The sequence below is a fragment of the Heterodontus francisci genome, chromosome 38 (genome assembly GCF_036365525.1).
Source record: "Heterodontus francisci isolate sHetFra1 chromosome 38, sHetFra1.hap1, whole genome shotgun sequence".
Taxonomy (NCBI): domain Eukaryota; kingdom Metazoa; phylum Chordata; class Chondrichthyes; order Heterodontiformes; family Heterodontidae; genus Heterodontus; species Heterodontus francisci.
The window spans coordinates 7,105,658-7,128,126 of NC_090408.1; the positions used below are offsets into that span (position 1 = coordinate 7,105,658).

Consider the following 22,469-nt stretch of genomic DNA (forward strand, 5'->3'; position numbering starts at 1 on the left):
ACTTCTGCTCCTAGTTCTTATGTTCTTATAGCTGCTCGACTGGGTCTGCGGCAGGTGGTGAGGGAGCCAACATGAAGGAAAAACCTACTTGACCTCGTCCTCACCAATCTACCTGATGCAGATGTATCTGTCCACAACAGTATTGGTAGGAGTGACCACTGCACAGTCTTTATGGAGACAAAGTCCCATCTTCACATTGAGGATACCATCCATCGTGTTGTGTGGCACTACCACTGTGGTAAATGGTATAGATTTAGAACAGATCTAGCAACTCAAAACTGGGCATGCATGAGGCACTATGGACCATCAATAGCAGCAGAATTGTATTCAAACACAATCTGTAGCCTCATGGCCTGGCATATCCCCCACTCTACCATTACCATCTAGCCAGGAGACCAACCCTGGTTCAAGAATGCAGGAGGGCATGCCAGGAGCAGCACCTAGCATACCTAAAATGAGGTGTCAGCCTGGTGAAGCTACAACACAGGTCTACAGCAGAAGCAGTATGTGATAGACAGGGCTAAGCAATCCCACAACCAACAGATCAGATCTAAGCTCTGCAGTCCTGCCACATCCCGTTGTGAATGGTGGTGGATAACTAAACAACTAACAGGAGGAGGTGGCTCCACAAATATCCCCATCCTCAATGATGGAGGGGGGGGGGTGGGGGGAAGCCCAGCACATCAGTTCAAAAATCAAGGCTGAAGCAACCATCTCCAACCAGAAGTGCAGAGTCGGTGATCAATCTCAGCCTCCTCCTGAAGTCCCCAGCATCACAGATGCCAAATTTCAACCAGTTTGATTCACTCCGCATGATATCAAGAAACAACTGAAGGCACTGGATACTGCAAAGGCTATGGGCCTTGACAATATTCCGGCAATAGTACGGAAGACCTGTGCTCCAGAACTTGCCGTGCCCCTAGCCAAGCTTTCCCAGTACAGCTACAACACTGGCATCTACCCAGTAATGTTGAAAATTGCCCAGGTATGTCCTGTGCACAAAAAACAGGACAAATCCAATCTGGCCAATTACTGCCCCATCAGTCTACTCTCAATCATCAGTAAAGTGATGGAAGGTGTCATCGACAGTGCTATCAAGTAGCACTTACGCAGCAATAACCTGCTTCCTGATGCTCAATTTGGGTTCTGCCAGGGCCACTCAGCCCCTGACCTCATTACAGCCTTGGTCCAAACATGGACAAAAGAGCTGAACTCAAGAGGTGAGGTGAGAGTGATTGCCCTTGACATCAAGGCAGCATTTGACCGAGTATGGCATCAAGGAGTCCTAGCAAAACTGAAGTCAATGGGAATCAGGGGGGAAACCCTCTGCTGGTTGGAATCATACCTAGCGCAAAGGAAGATGGTTGTGGTTGTTGGAGGTCAATCATCTGAGCTCCAGGAGATCACTGGAGGAGTTCCTCAGGGTAGTGTCCTAGGCCCAACCATCTTCAGCTGCTTCATCAATGACTTTCCTTCAATCAGAAGGTCAGAAGTGGGGATGTTCACTGATGATTGCACAATATTCAGCACTATTCGGCACAGTGGCGCAGTGACTACCTCTGCAGCCTCACAGCTCCAGCGACCTGGGTTCAGTTCTGGGTACTGTCTGTGCGGAGTTTGCAAGTTCTCCCTGTGACCGCGTGGGTTTCCGCCAGGTACTCAGGTTTCCTCCCACATGCCAAAACACTTGTAGGTTGATAGGTAAATTGGCGATTGCAAATTGCCTCTAGTGTAGGTAGGTGGGTGGTAGGGAATATGGGATTAATGTAGGATTAGTATAAATGGGTGGTTGTTGGTCGGCACCAACTTGGTGGGCCAAAGGGCCTGTTTCAGTGCTGTATCTCTAAATAAAAATAAAATAAATATTCGTGACTCCTCAGATACTGAAGCAGTCTGTGAAGAAATGCAGCATGACTTGGACAATATCCAGGCTAGGGCTTTTTTTTAAATTCATTCATGGGATGTAGGCGTCACTGGCCAGGCCAGCATTTATTGCCCATCCCTAATTGTCCCTGAGAAGGTGGTGCTGAGCTGCCTTCTTGACCTCTGCAGTCCATGTGGGGTAGGTGCACCCACAGTGCTGTTAGGGAGTTCCAGGATTTTGACCCAGCGACAGTGAAGGAACAGCGATATAGTTCCAAGTCAGGATGGTGTGTGACTTGGAGGGGAACTTGCAGGTGGTGGTGTTCCCATGTATTTTCTGCCCTTGTCCTTCTAATTGGTCGAGGTTGTGGGTTTGGAAGGTGCTGTCTAAGGAGCCTTGGTGCATTGCTGCAGTGCATCTTGTAGATGGTACACACTGCTGCCACTGTGCGTCGGTGGTGGAGGGAGTGAATGTTTGTAGATGGGGTGCCAATCAAGCGGGCTGCTTTGTCCTGGATGGTGTCGAGCTTCTTGAGTGTTGTTGCAGCTGCACCCATCCAGGCAAGTGGAGAGTATTCCATCACACTCCTGACTTGTGCCTTGTAGATAGTGGACAGGCTTTGGGGAGCCAGGAGGTGAGTTACTCGCCTCAGGATTCCTAGCCTCTGACCTGCTCTTGTAGCCACGGTATTTATGTGGCTACTCCAGTTCAGTTTCTGGTCAATGGTAGCCCCTAGGATGTTGATAGTGGGGGATTCAGTGATGGTAATGCCGTTGAATGTCAAGGGGAGATGGTTAGATTCTCTCTTGTTGGAGATGGTCATTGCCTGGCACTTGTGTGGCGCGAATGTTACTTGCCACTTATCAGCCCAAGCCTGGATATTGTCCAGGTCTTGCTGCATTTCTACACGGATTGTTTCAGTATCTGTGGAGTCACGAAAGGTGCTAACCACTGCACCACCCCCTTGATTATGGAAAATGACTATTTTGGAATCTGCCAATAAATGGTACCTATGAACTGTGTACATAATCGGCAATTGCCATTTAGCCTAACTATTTCATTCATCCTTTGCTGGTTTTGAGACTTGGTGATGCTCAAAATAAACATTAAAAAAAAATTCTCTGCATTTAATCCTGGTTTTTGAGCTGTATTTTTTCTTCTGACTTTTTCAGCTTTTGATGCCAAAAATAAAAAACTGAAAAACACCTGGAAAATCTTAGCAATAAAAACTAATTCTAATGGGTCCCTGTATATCCATTAGATTGGTTGATAAGTTCTGACCAATGGGTTTCAGCATGATCTATAAGGAGGTTCACTTTGAAATGTAGGAAATCACTGGCAACAATTAATAAAAGAAAACATTTTCTCAATGTACCTTGGGGATCAGTTCACCAATGTTTTTGTGTAAAATGTAACCTGTACAAACATCACAAACCATGTAGAAAGTATCTGAACACAAACAATATTAACATGAGCAACACTTAGGAAATATTTTATTGAATTGTGGCATTTAAATAACTCTAAAAATGTATTAATCTGTTTACATTTAGAACACAAAACATTTACAAAAGTCAGTGGTCCATTTCTTGAAACATTAAATAGTTCAGTTGATACATTACCAGTTATAAAACTGTACAAAAAAAATTCATCCAATGAATTCTTTAAGATCTTAGTTTCTCTTTGGTATTTCAAGTTAAGATGAAAAATGTACAAAAAAAACACACTTAAAAAATCTATGACCCCTATGCATCATAGATTACTAGATTTTTTAAAAATGTATCTGTTTATATACTTCAGTATTTACTAAAGGATTGGATCCCAACCCATCAAGTCTAGAAATGATGTAAGATGAAGTTTGGTCTTCAAAGCTGTTCAACTCCAACAGGTTTGCCTTTTTGCACTTAAAAGGCCACTAACTAAATTTCCTTGTGATTGCTGCAGTAAGAACTAAATAGTTCCCGAGCTCTCAAGATATTAAATAAGTACCCCAATACATCTTGATTGTATAGTGGGCCTTTACCTCCGCATGCTTTCAAGATCAGCTAAATGCCCCATGCAACAAGAAATGCAGCACAGCTTCAATGGGCATTATTATAAAATCTAGGGTCTGCTAGTGAACAGGCTACTATAGGCAGAAAACAGTAGGTTTTAGTGCTAAATAAGAACAGGGCCAATGCAAAATAGTGGTTAGCCACCAAGAACACTGTCTTATGTCTTTCTCACAACAGGAATAAATGCAGTTAAATGCTCCTGACTACTTATATCCCTATCAAATACAATAGTGTTACCTGAAAGAAATGGTCAGAAACAATTTAAGCTTTAAATTATAAATTTATTTATTTAAAAAGATTAATAAAACAAAACAGTGTTGAGGCTCCAAGACTTGTTCTCTTATTTGTTCCTTTTGTTTGTTATGTCAGTGTGGAGAGGGATATTCAAGTGTCAGACCAGGGATAGATGCATAAGGCATTTTGTATTTGCAAGGTGTGTAACATCAATGTCAGTGGTTTCAATGTACAGACATCTCAATATGGTTTTATTTGTTGTTGCTTTTTGCAAAGACAACGTGCAAAGGGATACTCAACTCAGTTAGTCACCAGGGACCGTTAACCACTACATTGCAGTATGTGACAGTTGTTACCACTGGCGTGAAAACAAATAAAAATGAAATAAACAAAATCATTTATATTTGCAAATAATAATATTACTGTATAGGGTTTGTAAACATGCAGCACGACCTCTAGTCATATTTTCACCTGAGCAAGAAAGGAGAGAGCAGACACAGGTACTAACACTGCTACGGGTTTAACAGAAGTTCCCTTCCTATCCCCAAAACCCCACACAAAACTGGCAAACAAAAAGTATAAAGTGTCTCTTACATCTTAGTGGCTAAAGCATATTCTTACCTTGGCTTATAATTTTAAAACCTACACTGTTGAGTCATAGCAATCTTTTCAACGAGTCTGAGACAGTAAGAAGATCCCACTGCTTATGCTTTTTTACTTTGCTGGGGATGGAGACAAAAAACAGCACAGAGAGGAAGACAAAGTAGTGCACTAGTAACCTTGAGTCTTACCAGCCTTAGAGAAAGCAGCCCCGCTTCCTTATGACTGAGTTGAGCATCTAACTGCAGTGTTGAATAACATTTATTAAGCAGAACAGAACTGTGCACTCAATTCTACAATAAACAAGATCATTCTCTCCATAACAATAGCTGTAATAGTTTGTCTTCTTTAATATTCTGGGAGAACCAAATAGAAATTCTTATTATTCTGTGTATTCTCACCAAGAATGACCTCAATACTAAAGCCGAGCTGACGGGCAAGGAGAAAAGGTGACTCATGTTTGGGTTTTCTGCTACATGCTGACCAGCCCCAGTTTCCCCGTCCTTTACAGTGAATGGGGAAAACTGTGGCTGAGAATACACAAGCAGAAAACCAGGGCCATCAATTTTTCCCTAGCAGATTCTGATTTTTAACTGACTATAGTTTCTTGGCTTCAACCATCCTGTCCCTTTCTAAAGTTTATAGTTTAATTAGGAAATGTAACTGTCACTGATATCTAGGTCCTGTTCAGAATATGGTGAGAAATACTAAACGTTTTGCTGAGAATTTGATGCAAGTGAAAGATATGATAATCTCAAACTTAGGCTGAATACAACATACATTAGAAAGTTGTACAGTTTTTTTTTAGGATGCTTCTACTTTTTCTGAAGCATCTCTCACAAGGACAAATACCACTAGGCAACTCACTGACATCTGTCTGTCTTCAGTGCTGTTATGACTTAAGCTGCTTGTATGTTTGAAAAACAAAAAAGAACAATGAACTGGCTGCACACATCATAACACAGCAATATAGAACTCATGGGAGTGGTCAGCCTACAATATAGGTCAAGTTATGAGGACCTGGTGTAGACAAAATGGAAAACGCCAATTCCAGAGCAAGACAAGTTAAGGGCAAAGTAAGTAACACAGAGGTACACTCGAAAACAGTACAAACTGATGAGAAGGCACCAAGGACAGAACAAAGCTGAGTGGAGAGAGATATTTATTATATGAAAATCTGTTTCTGATATACACGCTGGTCAGCTCTTCCTCCATCTCCCAACCAATCTTTCCAAGTTCAAAGCATCTACTGTATCTCAGCATGTCACCTGCATAGCCTAAGCACTACAGACATTATAACAGAGCATTACAGTGAAGGGCAATATAAGCAGTTTTGGGAGGGGTTGGAAAGAGAAGACAGAAGAACAGGAAACACTGCAATAAAAGCTCAAAACATACTGGCACCTTTAAATTTTGTTTCGCACCAAAACACAAGAGCTGGGGCATGGCAGACAACACACTGCAACATTCTGAGCTCTTACCATACTTCAGAACAGAGAAACAAAAATGGGTAAATGAATAGAATTAGTAAAGAGGGAGGGAAAAGATAAAAGGGCAGTGGAATGTCTGTTGGATAATGTAACAGATCATCTCAGTCAAGTAATCTCTCCCATAATCTGTTCCTTAAGCCTTTCGACTGCCTTAGTTATTCACACATCCTTCTGTAAACAGTTCTTTCTTTTACTTGACTGAAGTGCTCCAATACATAATTTGTTCATTCCACTGACTCCTCTCCCCAATTTGTTGGGCTGTTTGTTGTTTCCCTCTCCATTCCCCCCTTTTCCTGATATTAATATGCTGGTCTATCTCTTGCTTTTCCCTTCCCTCCAAAGGGAATCCCCTTTGTACTTGCTTAAAACCTGTTATATCTCTAACTTTTTCAAACTCTGATAAATGATCCGAAACATTAACTCTGCTTCTCTCTCCACCTCTGCTGCCTGACCTGCTGTGTATTTCCAGTGTTTTCTGTCAATCTTATTTTTCAGTTCTCGAAGGGTATGAGCCCAAAATGCCATTTCTCCACTTTTTCAAATGCTGAATGATCTGTGCGTTTCCAGCTTCTTCACTTTGTTTCAGATTTCAAACATTTGAGTTGTATCAGTCTTGATACAAAGTAACTTACATGTATATCAAATACATTTATGGATGTGTTCAAACAGAATTTCTTTGTAGCTTGTTCACTCTTGTTCTGTGACCTCTAGCATTCAAATGTCACCAGTTCCAGTTGAGCGAATCTTATAGTCAGTAAGTTAAAATAATTGAACATTACGTTGGAACAGAAGTCAAGTTGGAGAGAGGAAATAAGGAAAGTTTTTGAATTTTGCCAACTCAAGCGGTTAAGTATGTCAGCTTGGAACTTTTTCTGGATGTGAACACAGATCTTCCTGGAGCGGGCCAGTTACGTCAAATAAGACGAGTTGTTAAATTCGGAGAGGTATGGATACCCGTATTGACTTTAAATTTCATCAAACCGGGAATTGCATAGGATGTACTTGGGGCAAGGCAGCACCTACTTCTAACCCTCAAGACTTGAACTTTCAACATTCAAATGTCATCAAACTTGTGCTTCAAATAATCTTTCATGACTTTTGCAAGAGGAAGTTCATCCAGTCCTTTCAAATTCTGAAGGCCGATACACTGTCGGATCCTAATTCGGCACAGATCCTGTAAATTCCTAGGCTGTCCTAGAGAGGGAAAAGGAAATGAGAGAAGCATTACACTAATGTCTCATGACTGTCTTAATACATCAGATTAATATGAAGAGCCTCCTGTGTAGCCTTACAAGAAAGAATTAAGCCATCAGTAAGCATTAGATTTTCCTTGACTTAAGATCAGCTGAACAAATTTTAATGGCGGTAAATTAAACATGTCAGTTTGTTTTCTAGGATTTCCTGATTTCTTTTGTGGAGGTTGGAAGGGAGGGCTTGAGGCTTGCTAGTTGGCTGTAAGTATTTTCCAGGATCATGTCTACATTTAACAGTAACTTCAAAGATTCCACCAAACCAGTGTGTTAACTGCATTTTTCTAAATTTAAATAATTAAACTGCACATCTTCTGTGTGAACTGGCAATTTAGGAACTGAATATAAATTTCACATTTAATTGTACCTTTGCAGATTTTAAAAGGCTCGATTTTCCGTTGCAAATTTACAGTTAGTTGAAGGTATTGCTCCTTCACTTGTTTCAACCCCACACTGGAACTGAGACACACAATTTGAGAAATTCTGTAAGGATTGGTGAGAACAAACAAAATGTGTTTTGAAAACAGCAGTGGCACTTCTATTACATTACTAAATTATTAGAAGAGTTTGTGGATGTGTTCTACTCTCCCAGTGACTGTTACGACCACAATCTAACGGTTTCTTCAGGTGATCAGAGTATACACCATCGAGTCATTACGGCACAGAAGGAGGCCATTCAGTCCATCGAGTCCATGCTGACTCTCCGTAGAGCAACCAGTCAGTCCCATTCTTCCGCTCTATTCTTGTAGCTCTACAAGTTTATTTCGCTCAAGGGCATATCCAATTTCCTTTGGAAATCATTGATCGTCTCCGCTTCCACCAACCTCATATGCAACAAGTTCCAGGCAATTGTCACAAGCTGCGTAAAAACAGTTCTTCCTCACATTCCCCCTGCATTTCCTGTCCAAAACCTTAAGTCCTTGTACCCTCAGCTAATGGGGAACAGCTTTTCTTTGTCAACCTTATCTAAATCTGTCGTAATCTTGTACACCTCTATCAAATCTCCCCTCAATCTCCTTTGCTCCAAGGAGAACAATCCCAGCTTCTCCAGCCTAACCTTGTAGCTAAAATCCCTCATCCCTGGAACCATTCTGATAAATCTCCTCTGCACCCACTCAAGGACCCTCACATCCTTCCTACAGGTGACCAGAACTGGAGACAATACTCTAGTTGTGGCCTAACCAGAGATTTATAAATGTTCAGCATAACTTCCCTGCTTTTGTATGTATTTGAATGCTGGCTCTGGCACCCACTATGGAAGTGGTGCCAATTCACTTGTGTAAAGCCCAGATTGGTTGGTATAGAAAAATTGTGTTTTAAATTTATTAGACAATTAGAATTGACAATGCTGCAAAAATGTTTGTACAACTGGTGGCACAGAGCATACTTCAGTTGCATAAAACATTGCATTTCTGTGGCACACTACATATCTGGCTTTGTTTCAAAGAACTCAGGGAAAACAGAATCTGTTTTGGTAAATTAATAGTTCATAGTTTTAAAAAAGTGAATCCCTAGACAACTCTATAGGTTTTATAATGTCATAACCATAGAAATGAGAGGGCACCAGCCCATTTGTGCAGACAAAATTAACAGCTTTGGTTGTCCGAACTGAAAACAAACCCATCTTTCCAAGAGTCAGCATAGGCATGATGGGCTGAATGACCTCCTTTCCTGCTGCAAAGTTTCTCCGATTCGAGATTCCTAGGAACTCATACCACTACCTCTGAAATCTGTATCAAAAACAATGCAATAGTATGGGCGGCACAGTGGTTAACACTGCAGCCTCACAGCTCCAGCGACCCGGGTTCAATTCTGGGTACTGCCTGTGTGGAGTTTGCACGTTCTCCCTGTGTCTGCGTGGGTTTCCTCCGGGTGCTCCGGTTTCCTCCCACAGCCAAAAGACTTGCAGGTTGATAGGTAAATTGGCCATTATAAATTGCCCCTAGTATAGGTAGGTGGTAGGGAAATATAGGGACAGGTGAGGATGTGGTAGGAATATGGGATTAGTGTAGGATTAGTATAGATGGGTGGTTAACGGTCGGCACAGACTCGGTGGGCCGAAGGGCCTGTTTCAGAGCTGTATCTCTAAATCAAATCAGTATGCACTTCCTGGTTGCCATGCAACATTTCCAGTGTCAGGTACTTGGTAGATAATAAAAACAGAAAGTGCTGGAAATACAGAGCAGGTCTGGCAGCATCTGTGAAGAGAGAAACAGAGTTTCTCTGTTCTGATGACAGGTCACAGACCTGAAACATTAACTCTATTTCTCTCTTCACAGATGCTGCCAGACCTGCTGTGTAGTTCCAGACTTTGTTTTTATTTCAGATTTCCAGCATCTGCAGTATTTTGCTTTTTCTTTGCAGTTAAGGTTTGATATGCTCAAAATTTCATATTTTATAAATCATGACGCAGTGGCTCAGAAATGCAAACGAAATCTACCAAAGCAGAACTTGGACCAAATTACAAACAAAAATCCAAATCCTTCTATCCACAGCCAATGAGAACTCAGTAACAACTAGACTGAGCAAATTCTACCAAAAAAAGAACCAAAACTAAATTGTGCAAAATGTTTTTTGAGAATGTTTTAGTTCATTTTTCCCTCTGCCTGCCAGTACATCGACTTTTAAAAAGTACAATTTACAAAGTATGATATGAAGGCATCGAATATTTGCATATTTATTAATTTTTAAAATGCACCTATAAAATTGGCCAACTCATTTGGCATTCCTGATGACATTCTTTAGATAATTCTGCTTCTTTCCCACTCCTGACAGAATTATCAATAGGCAACTGGCAATTATCAACAAGCAGTCACCATGCCAGACACCAACTGTGTGAGGCACAGCCAATTTTAACTGCTTGGTATTTGATTGGCAGGTGGCCCAACTGATCACTGTGACAGGAAGCCTATCTACTTGTCCAGTAGAATTTGACATGAGCCTCATGGTGGCTCTTAAAACTGTAAATGCATGGATAAAATGGAAGTTGCATTCACATTACTGGAAATTGTCAGTGGCTTTGCTAGAAACTTCTTAATGTTGAAGATGAGTTGGAAGCAAGCCGTAACATTCGCAGATACATTGAGGATGTAAGGCACAGAGGGACATCCCGTTTCCATCTGGTGGAAAGAAACTACAGTCTTGGAGAAAAGTACCAGAGTTATGAGGCCAGATTTTCAAAGGGCCACAGGGTCAGGAACCAGAGCAGATGTGATTGAAAATTGTGGTCCCAAAGGTCGTCGCTGGAAACTGATGCTTATGATTTTCAATGTGAGGGCGGGGGGAAGGAATGGGGAAGCCACTCACCTCCAATTAAGGGCTCACGAAGTTCCTTTTGGAGACTGTTAAGGGGCCGGGGCATTTGGGAAGGCAATTTTCAATCATCATTTCAGCAATCCAGACCAGTCTGGCACATATTAGTGCACAGCTGTCGGGTCACTGCACAGCTAAATAAACTTTATTGGAAAGTGTGGTGGAAACAAATCTTAACGGTCAACTAGCGCCAGATTGAGCACTGTACCTTCACTTGGCCAAAGGTCACTTTCCATTCTTGTCACAGTCTTTCACGAACTGCCTGCAGTCCACTGCAAGGCAGCGGCAGCCCCCTACATGGCTATTACCTGCCTTTGCCGCAGGCCCCAGGCAAGCAGCTCTGCCTCCTGGAGACACTTGACTCCTCTAATTGGGTGCTGAGCTTGCCTCCTGCCCAATTAGGGTATCTGCATTTCAAGATCACGTCATGAGCGCAACGCAGCTGAAGTGCAGGGTCGGGACCTTGAAATGCTCCAGGTGTCGGGTTCCTGATCTTGGAACGACAATTCAACCCATGAACTCTTGAAGCAACGCTCACATCAGGGGCCGAAATTCAATGCAAGAAACGCTTCAATGACCTGACTGCAGCAGCAAAGGGGAGGTACAGATCTTCATATCCCCAGTTCTCTGCATTATACCTGACACCAGCAACCACGCCCCTCTTACTCCCAGCACTCTGAACACTTCCCAACACTGCACCAACATGTATGGCACTTGTGACTCAGGTGGTAGCACTCTTGCCTCTAAATCAGAACATTGTGGGTTCAAGTTCCACTCCAGGACTAGAGCACAAAAATCAAGGCTGACATTCCAGTGCAGCGTGAGGGAGTGCTGAAGTGTCAGAGGTGCTGAATTTCATGTGAGATGTTAAACCTAGGCTCTGTCCGCCCTCTCACGTAGATGTAAAAGATCTCATGGCACTAGAATCCTAGAATGGTGTTATGGCCACATGGTGTGATGTGAGTAATTCTCACTGCTCAATTCCCCACCTGACCACAGCAAGTGTATCTGTATTAGAGTTTAAGCCCCTTGGTGTTTTATTTCTCTATTAAACAGACAACAGGTTTTCTTGTAGGTTTTAAAAAATAGAAAGTCAATTGTTTATTGATAAATATGCCTTATCCTGAAATTGTGGCAACCACATTCACTCACACATGTGCGCGTGCACGGACACAGATACACACCACCCTCTCCCAACCCAAGAACAGACCGATAGAGAAGGGAAAAAGGAAGGTGGTTTTCAGTGGGGGGAAAGGTTACAATAAACCTTTTGAATTCTCTTGAGAATCAAGTTTTGGATGGATGTGGGCTTGAGATGAGTGTAGATGTCTCACTTGACTGAAGGTTCTGTTGAAGATGGTGTGTCACTTCTAACTCTCTCTGCTGTATATTGTAGATACTGGATTTTTTCAGCAGGGCACGTGCTTCCTGGCTTGGCTGGAACTTAAGTAGCTTCATCTTCTGGGTCAATCTCTCATGCTGTCTTTTTAAAAGATAAAACTGTGTCACTTCCTGGTAGGAGACATTGGGGAGGGTTTAAACTAACTGGGTAGGGATATGGGAACCAGGAGGAAATATCAGACAGGAATACCAAAGTGCACAGAATACTGAGAGAGATAGATAGCACTAGAATAGGGAATAGTAAATTATTTGATGGGATCAGAGTAAGGGAGAAAGTAATAAAGTCTCAATCAGGGCTAATGTTAAATGCACAGAGTGTTGTTAAAAGATTGATGAGTTACATGTGCAGATTGACATTTGGAAACATCATGATGTGGCTATAACAGAGACCTGGCTCAAAGGACAGGACTGGGTGTTAAATATTCCTAGATACCAGATGCTCAGGAAAGACAAAGGAAGAAAAGGGGGAGGAGTGGCAGTATTGATTAAGGAGAGCACTGCAGTGCTGGAGAGAGAGAATATCCCAGAGGAGTCAAGAACGGAATCTATTTGGCTAGAACTAAGGAACAAAAAAGGTTCAATTACATTGCTTGGTGTAGTCTATAGGCCACCAACTAGTGGAAAGGATGTAGAGGAACAAATTTGCAAGTGAGATACAAGAATTATAGAGTAGTTATAATGGGGGGACTTTAATTATCTAACATAGACTGGGATAGTTGTGGTGTAAGGGGAAGAGATAGGCAAGATTTCCTATACTGTGTTCAGGAAAATTTTCTACAGCAGTATGTTTCCAATACAATGGGAGGGGAGGCATTGCTGGACGTGGTTCTGGGCATGAGGTGGGCCAAGTGGATCAAATATCAGTAGGAGAACATTTAGGTGATAATGATCATTGTATCATAAGGTTTAGGTTGCTTATGGAAAAGAACAAAGAACAATCTAGAGCAAGAATGATAAACTGGGGGTAAGTCAACTTCAATAGGGTAAGAATGGAGCTGGGCCGAATAAATTGGCAATGAAGGTTGGAAGGAAAAACAGTAGCTAAACAATGGGCTACCTTCAAAGAAGTGATAGTTCGGGCACAGTCAAGGTATATTCCCTTGAAGGGGAAAGGTAGGGCAAATAAATCCAGAGCTCCCTGGATGACAAAAGAGATAGATAAGAAGAAAAAGTGTGCTTATGACAGATGTCAGGTAGATAATACAATGGAAAACCAGTCTGAATAAGGAAGGTTCAGAAGGGAAGGGAAAAAGCAAATAAGAGAAGCAAAGACAGAGTATGAAAAGAGAATGGCAGCTAACATAAAAGGGAATCCCAAAGTCTTCTGTCGGCATATAATAGTAACAAGTGCTAAGAAGTGAAGTAGGGCACTTTAGGGATCAAAAGAGGGATTTACACATGGAGTCAGGGCGAATAGCTGAGGTATTAAATGACTACTTTGTATCTGTCTTTACAAAGGAAAATGCTATCACCCAAGCCACAGTGAAAAAGTAATTAGTACACTGGAAGGATTTAAAATTGCTACGGAGGGGGTATTAGATAGGCTGTCTATACTTAAAGTGGATAAAGCACCAGGGCCGGATGAGAGGCACCCAAGAATACGAAGGGAAGTGAGAGTGGAAATTGTGGAGGCACTGGCTATAATTTTCCAGTTTTCCTTAGACTCAGTGGTGCCAGAGGACTGGAGAATTGCAGATGTTACACCCTTGTTTAAAAAAAGATGCAGAGATAAGCCCAGCAACTACAGGCCAGTCAGTTTAACTTCGGTAGTGGGGAAACTTCTAGAAACAATAATTCGGGACCAAATTAATAGTCACATGGACAAATGCCAGTTAGTTAATTAAGGGAAGCCAGCATGGATTTGTTAGGGGAAAATCATGTTTAACTAACATGCTGGAGTGTTTTGAAGAGGTAACAGAGAGGGATGTTGAGGGCAATGCTGTTGACGTAGTGTACATGGACCTCCAAAAGGCATTTGATACAGTAGCTACACAACAGACTTGAGCAAAACTATAGCTCATGGAATAAAAGGACAGTAGCAACATGGATGTGAAATTGGCTGAATGACATGAAACAGAGTAGTGGTTAATGGATGTTCTTTCAGCTGGAAGGAGGTTTGTAGCGGAATAAATGACCTAGACTTTGGTGTACAGGGCACATTTTCAAAATTTGCTGATGATACGACACTTGGAACAATTGTGAACTGTGAAGAGTATAGGACACAGAAAAGTTGGTTGAACGGGCAGACGAGTGACAGATGAAATTCAATGCGGAGAAATGTGAAGTCATTCATATGGTAGGAAGAGGGACCTGGGTGTACATGTGCATAAATCATTGAAGGTTGCAGGACAGGTTGAGAGAGCAGTTAATAAAGCATCCAGTATCCTGGGCTTCATTAATAGAGGCATAAAGTACAAGAGAAAGGAGGTTATGTTAAACTTGTAAAAGATATCAGTTTGGCCTCAGGTGGAGTATTGTGTCCAGTTTCGGGCGCCACACTTTAGGAAAGATGTGAATGCATTGGAGACAGTAGAGAAAAGATTCACAAGAATGCTTCCAGGGATGAGGAACTTCAGGTATGAAGACAGATTGGAGAGGTTGGGACTGTTTTCCTTGGAGAAGGCCAAGAGGAGATTTGATAGAGGTATTCAAAATCATGAGGGGTCTGGACAGAGTGAATAGGGAAAAACTGTTCCCACTCATGAAAGGATTGAAATGACAAGTCACAGATTTATTTCTTTCCACTAACCACAAGGCAACGATGCACCACCTCTTCTTCTCATTCCAATCACACACTCACTTCACTACTGCCCCCGCAACAGGCATTAACAGCATTCTGTTCTCACCTGATAGCAACTGGCAAACAACAATCTTCTCTGATGACTACTTTCTCACTTCACAGTCCAGTCACACTTTCCATTGAGCACTTCCTCATCCTACTTTCAACTTGCTCTTTCTCCCTCTCAGCACACACACCATACCAAGAAGCTCCAAACAGGCACAATGAGCCAAATTGCCTCCTCTGTGCTGTATCATTCTTTGATATGCAAATCCCTTTTTAACAGCAATTCACTAACACTCTCTCCACCACCCCCCACACCCCACCCTCTCTCTCAACAAAAAAGCTTAAATGCATAGGAGGGGAGCAAGACCAGGAAAGCAGCAACTAGCATTCAGGCTATCATATGGTTGAAACAGGCAGCCCCAAAGATAACATGGCCATCCAGAGCAAAGGGCACTGCAGGTAGCAAAGTTGGTGTGGATATTAAGCAGGTTGTATGTCTATACCTTGTATCAACAATGTGCAACAGCCCCGACAAACAAATTTCTCTGCAGCACCTGTGGAAGAGCCTGTCACTCGAGAATTGGCCTTTATAGCCACTCCAAGCGCTGCTTCACAAACCACTGACCACCTCCAGGCGCGTATCCATTGTCTCTCGAGATAAGGAGGCCAAAGATAGATAGTATGTCTGTTCCTTGTATCCTTCAATCAACCTCAAGAAATCGGACATTCAAGCAGCTTGGCAACTTGATGCTACATAGTGAAGCCCATCATATGCTACTATCTAGCCTGTCAGTGCCATACTAACTCTGATCTTTTTTCCCTTTTTCCAGCTCTTCAGCACCTAGACCCCTTCGTAAAGGATTCCAAGGAGGTGCTCCATCCCGTCCATGCACCAACATAGAGATTCGCACCCTGGCTGGATTAGTGAGTGCATTAGAGGGGTCAATACTTGGTGAAGCATTCAGCACAAATGAGTAGGAGCAGGGAAAGGTCAACTCAGGAGATGGTTTGTCAGGGATCCAGCCTTCAAAAGAAAGCTGTTTTTGGCTTAGATGCAGTTGTACGATGGAGTGGAAAGCCTGTTATAGAGTTACCATACTACTGGAGAAGCCCGCTTCTAGCTTGTTTTTTTGTTTTTGTTTTAGAGATACAGCACTGAAACAGGCCCTTCGGCCCACCGAGTCTGTGCCGACCATCAACCACCCATTTTATACTAATCCTACACTAATCCCATATTCCTACCAAACATCCCCACCTGTCCCTATATTTCCCTACCACCTACCTATACTAGTGACAATTTATAATGGCCAATTTACCTACCAACCTGCAAGTCTTTTGGCTTGTGGGAGGAAACCGGAGCACCCGGAGAAAACCCACGCAGACACAGGGAGAACTTGCAAACTCCACACAGGCAGTACCCAGAATTGAACCCGGGTCGCTGGAGCTGTGAGGCTGCGGTGCTAACCACTGCGCCACTGTGCCGCCCTTGTGTGGCATGGTATCAGCATTCTGCAGTCTACCTGGAGTATGACTTCACCATCATGGATGGCCCTCATACCAGCAGTCTATCTTACCAGCTTTTGCACTTTGTTGGAAGTTCAATTTGCTGCTATTCAGACTCTCGGCTCCAACTCTGCACGACCTTGGATCGGCTAATGGACCACATAGACAGGGGCTTTAAAAGGTGCCACTGATCGCTGAAGTCTTGCCTTGCCACAGTGCCAATGAGCTGCAGCCCCACAGAAGTAGCAATGGCACAACCAATGTGGCACATGTTGGCCTCTCTCAGGATGACAACACATCTGCTCCCTCAACATTCCCTTAACCAATGTTCACTAGACTGCCAAAAAGCCAGCTGGACCAGACTACCCTGGCAGCAGCCAAGGCAAGGTAGTTTGCAGCTGGGCCTTCTATACCTCCCAGATATCAACCAAGAGCATCTCAAGGATCCTCATGTGAGCAACAACACCCTTTCACCAGCTATGCTCAAGCCACTGAAGTAGCAGGACTAGTAGTAGGGCATTGAAGAAAGTGTCTGCAGATGCAATGGTGCATGAAGAGAAGCCTCTTTGCCTCTCACTCCAGAACGTCCATCCATTTATGAACAAGGCCCATGCCATCTATGAGCTTATTGTGAATGACTGCATCCTTGATAAAACTGGTCTCACAGGTGTTGGCATCTTCCCTCTTCACAAAGCCTCATCTACTATCTGGCTATACTTTCCATAATTTGCCCACCCAAACGATGTGGCCCTCATTACCAAATCACACCCTGGTCTGTCTCCCTACTCCTCTGGCACCTTCCCCTCCTTCGAGCATCTCACTTGCTGTACCCCTCGTTAAAATCCTCGTTCTCTACTGCCCAAGTACCACACCAAGTTTCTCAACAAGATATTGTCACTGTTTCCCTTCCACGGGCTCTGCAACTTCTCATGTTTCGTGATCTACACTTCCACCTCAACTGTTCATATCTTCTCTCCTGAGTTCACTGCCCTATCTTCCCTTAATCAGTCCCTCTATATAAACCCCACCACCCATATGCATGGTAACCCTCTCAATCTTGCTCCCTCGTGACCTTTATTCCCATTGTTAATTACCAATAAGATGATCTCTGATCACTTCCTTGTATTGCTACCACCCAGCCCATCTCCCAACCATTTCCTTCTGTGTCCATCCTAGGGGAAAAAACTCACCTCCAAGTCATTCCCAATGTCTCGCTTTGTTCCTCTATTCTTTATGGTATTTCTCCAACTATCAACCTGCTCAATCAGACTTTCACCTCCATCATTGATGCCGTTGCCGAGTAAAGTCTTTACTCTTTCTCACCCTGGTTGTTCCACTTGGTATGGCCCCCACTTCCACTCCATTAAGTACAAGGCCACAGACTTGAACATTTATGGCGAACAACTGGTTTAGCCATTCTTCGCCAGATTCGGCACTATTGAGTACTGCTCTCCCTGCAAATAACTGCTCACCATTCCAGGAGCATCGTGAAATGCAAAGATAATTCCCAGCTTCTCTTCTCGACCACAAATAGTCTTCTTAAATCTCTCCCTCCTGCCTCCTCTACCCTCACATACAACAACACAAGAAATAGGAGCAGAAGCAGACCATATGGCCCATTGAGCCTGCTCCGCCATTCAATATGATAATAGTTGATCTGGGGCTTCAATTCCACTTTCCTGCCTGCTCCCCATATCCCTGGATTCTCTGCGAGACCAAAAATAGATCTATCTCGGCCTTAAATGTATTCAATGATGGAGCATCCATAACCCTCTGGGGTAGAGCATTCCAAAGATTCACAACCCTTTGAATGAAGTAATTTCTCCTCATCTCAGTCCTGAATGATTGACTCCTTATCCTGAGACTGTGCCCCCGTGTTCTAGATTCCCAGACCAGTGGGAACAATCTCTGAGCTTCTACCCTATCAAGTCCTTTCAGAATCTTGTATATCTCAATTAGATCACCTCTCATTCTGCTAAACTCCAGAGAATATAAGCCCAATTTACTCATTCCTTGTACGAGTACCCCCAAGTCTCTCTGAATATCAACATTTACCAGTTTCACACCTTTTAAAAAATATTCTGCTTTCCTATTTTTACGACCAAAGTGAACAACTTCACACTTCCCTACATTATACTCCGTTTGCCATCTTGTTGCCCACTCACTTAACCTGTCTATATCTCTCTGCAACCTCTCTACATCCTCCCCGGAGCTTATCTTTCCACTGAGCTTTGTATCATCAGCAAACTTAGATACATTACTTTCTGTTTCTTCATCCAAGTCATTAATAGAGAGTGCAAATAGCTGAGGCCCCCGCACTGATTCTTGTGGCACTCCATTATTCACTGCCAATTTGAAAATGCCCCATTTGTGCTCAATCTTAGCTTCCTGTCTGTTAACCAATTCTCTATCCATGCTAATATATTACCCCCAACATCATGAGCCCTGATCTTGCCTATTAATCTTTTATGTGGCACCTTATCGAATGCCTTTTGAAAATCCAGGTACATTACATCGACTGGTTGCCCTTTATCTACCTTAGTAGTTACATCCTCAAAAAACTCTAATAAACTTGTCAAACACAATCTCCCTTTAGTAAAAGCATGCTGACTTGTACTAATCATATTCTTTTCCAAATGCAACATTAAGACTTCTTTAATAGTTTCCTGCATCTTCCCAATGACTGATGTTAGACTAACTGGCCTGTAGTTTCCCGTTTTCTCCTTATCTCCTTATCTCCTTTCTTGAAAAACGGCGTAACATTTGCCAACTTCTAATCTGATGGGACCATTCCTGCATCTAAGGAAAATTCTGGAAAATCATAGCCTGCGCATCCACTACCTTTGCAGCTATCTTTTAGAACCCGAGGATGTCGGCCATCTGGTCCTGAAGACTTGTCAGATTTTGGTCATTCATGTTTCTCCAATACTTTTTCTCGACTGATATCAATCTCCTTAATTTCCTCATTCTTTCTAGCCCCTAGGTTACTGCCTATTTCTGGTATCGAACTTGTCTTCTACTGTGAACACAGACACAAAATATTTGTTCAATGCCTCTGCCATTTCCTCATTCCCCATCATGATTTCTCCTGTCTCTACCTTTAAGGGACCAACATCTACTTTAGCTACTCTCTTCCTTTTTATATACTTATAAAAGCTCTTGCACTCTGTTTTTATATTGCTGGCCAGTTTATTCTCATTCCATTTTTTCCCTTAACTTTTTGGTTGCCCTTTTCTGGTTTCTAAAACACTCCCAATCCTTAGACTTGCTACTATTTTTTGCACCATTGTAAGCCTCTTCTTTTAGTCTAATACTCTACTTAACTTCCTGAGTGAGCCACGGATGGGTCTTTCTGGACGAGTATTTGTTTCTGAACGGAATGTTATTTGTTGAACCCTTTGAATTGTTTCTTTAAATGTTTCCCACTGTTCATTTACCGCCATACCTTCTAGTCTATTTACCGAATTAACCTTAGCCAGTTCTCCCCTCATACCTTCGTAATTGGCTTTAAGTTTAAGATTCTTGTTTGCGATTGAAATGTGTCACTTTCAAACTTAACATGAAATTCAATGGTATTATGATCACTATTTCCCAGTAGATCTTTTACGATGACATTGCTCATTAACCCTGCTTCATTACACAATACGAGATCTAAGATAGCTTTATCCCTAGTTGGTCCACAACACATGCAGAGTTCAAGGACTTCTTTATCACCAAAATTGAGATTCTGTTCAGCTGACTCTTCCGCTTCCCTCCCTTCCGCATTACCCACTAAGCCAAACTTGCCCCCTTTCCCCATGACCTAAGCTTGAACTCTCATCATGCTCCAGTTTCCCTCCCATTTCCCTCATGCTCTCTTTGAGCTCATCTTGTCCAAGAGATCCAACTCTTGCTCACTTGATCCTATTTCCACCAAACTGCTTACCACTCAACTTGCTTTTCACAGAACACACACTCAGATGAGCTGATCTTGTTAAACTGTCCCTCTCCTTAGGCAGTTTCCCTCTCCTTCAAATCTGCCATCATCACACCCTCCTCAAAATTATGCCTTATCCAATATTGGATGAGCAAAAATTTCCTGCAATTAAACAGTGGGAAGACTGAAGTCAGTAACCCCCCACAAACTCCATTCCCTGACCACTGATCCATTACTCTCCCTGGCCACTGTCTGAGGTTAAAACATTCTGTTTGCAACCTTGGCACCCTATTTTCCTCAAGTTGAGCTTCTGAATCCATATGCTGCCCATCAGCAAACCTCCCCTCTTCCTCTGCCTCAGCTCATCCTTAACTGAAACCCTCAACCATGCTCATTACCTCGAGAATTGATTACTCCAATGATCACTTGGCCGGCCTCCCATCTTGCACTCTCTACAAACTTAAGTTCATCCAAAACTCTTGCAGCGAATCCCATTCACCCATCACAAGGGCAGCACAGTGGTGCAGTGGTTAGCACCGCAGCCTCACAGCTCCAGCGACCCGGGTTCAATTCTGGGTCCTGCCTGTGTGGAGTTTGCAAGTTCTCCCTGTGTCTGTGTGGGTTTCCTCCGGGTGCTCCGGTTTCCTCCCACATGCCAAAGACTTGCAGGTTGATAGGTAAATTGGCCATTAGCAATTGACCCTAGTATAGGTAGGTTATAGGGACAGGTGGGGATGTGGTAGGAATATGGAATTAGTGTAGGATTAGTATAAATGGGTGATTGATGGTTGGCACAGACTCGGTGGGCCGAAGGGCCTGTTTCAGTGCTGTATCACTAAACTAAACTAAACCTCTGTGCTTGCTAACCGACATTGGTTTCCAGTCTGGCAAGCCCTCTAGTTTTAAATTCTCACGCTTCAGTCAGATTTCTCCACGGCCTTGCCCCTATCTCTGTAACTCCCTCCACCGTACAAGCCTCATATCTGTGCTCCTCCAATTCTGGCCTCTTGCACATTCCTGCTTTTCATCAATCCACCATTGGCAGCTGTGCCTTCAGCTGCTTAGGCCCTAAGCTCTGAAATTGCCCCGCTAAACCTCTCTGCCTTGCTCTCCTCTTTTAAGCCCAACCTTTTGACCAAACTTTTAGTCACCTGTCCTAATCGGCCATTATGGAGTTTGTGATAAATTTTGCCAGATAATGCTCCTGTGAAGTACATTGGGACATTTTACTACGTTAAAGACACTATACGTTGCAAATTGCTGTTGTTGACTGTTACGGCCACGTGGTGCGATGTGGGTGGTTCCCACTGTTCAACTCCCCACCTGACTGCAGCAAGCGTTTTGTTATTAGGTTTAACCCCTTTGGTGTTTTATTTTTCCAAATAAACAGACAGCGACAGATTTTGGTATGGGTTTTAAAAAACAGAAAATCAATTGTTTATTGATCAATACGTCTTATCCTGAAATTGTTGTAACCGCATCCACTCGCACAGACACAAGAAGAAACAGACAGAGAAAACCAGGAAGGTGACTTTCAGTGGAGGCAGGGGGAGGGGATCCGGGGCAGTAGGGAACTCACGTCAAACCTGCTGAATTCTCTTTGAAGTCAAGTTCTCGATGGGTGCGGACCCGAGATGATTGTAGATTTCTCTCTTGATTGAAGGTTCAGTTGAAGACAAAGGGACACTCTGGTTCACTGCTGTTTAATGTAGATGTAGGATTTTACAACAGGAAATGTGTCCTCTGGCTTGCTGGAACACAAGCTGTTAGATGTTGCTTCTCTCTGTCTTTCTGTGGCTTTAGGCCGTCTTTTTTTAAGGTAAAGCTAGGTTCCTTCTCACCTCCCGGTAGGAGACATTCTCATCTCTTCCCCATGGTGATTGCACTATGGCCCAGGATGTGACTACTTCATACATCCTTTGTTACAAAAGACGACATTCAATTCTGGAATGTTTTTAGGATTGGGTGCAATTGGCGCTTTGAAGATTTTTTCAGTCAGTTTGAATAAACAAAGGCCAATCCCTTTGGCAGCCATTTTGGACCATTGTTCACTTTTTAAAAGA

General features: G+C 42.9%; 1 protein-coding gene across 7 annotated transcripts in view; it reads right to left on the bottom strand.

The window, feature by feature from the left end:
* Nucleotides 1–3,340: 3,340 nt before the first annotated feature.
* The window catches only part of asb7 (ankyrin repeat and SOCS box containing 7), an 87,865-nt gene continuing 68,736 nt past the window's right edge, over nucleotides 3,341–22,469 (bottom strand). For 5 of the 7 annotated variants that reach the window (XM_068017683.1, XM_068017677.1, XM_068017679.1 and 2 more), the window contains one exon: nucleotides 3,341–7,433. In XM_068017683.1, coding sequence (XP_067873784.1) covers nucleotides 7,294–7,433 — 140 coding nt within the window. In that variant the 3' untranslated portion in view covers nucleotides 3,341–7,293. Of the gene's footprint in view, nucleotides 7,434–12,029; nucleotides 12,285–22,469 lie in introns of those variants that run through there. The other 2 variants (XM_068017684.1, XM_068017685.1) reach the window with 2 other exon arrangements.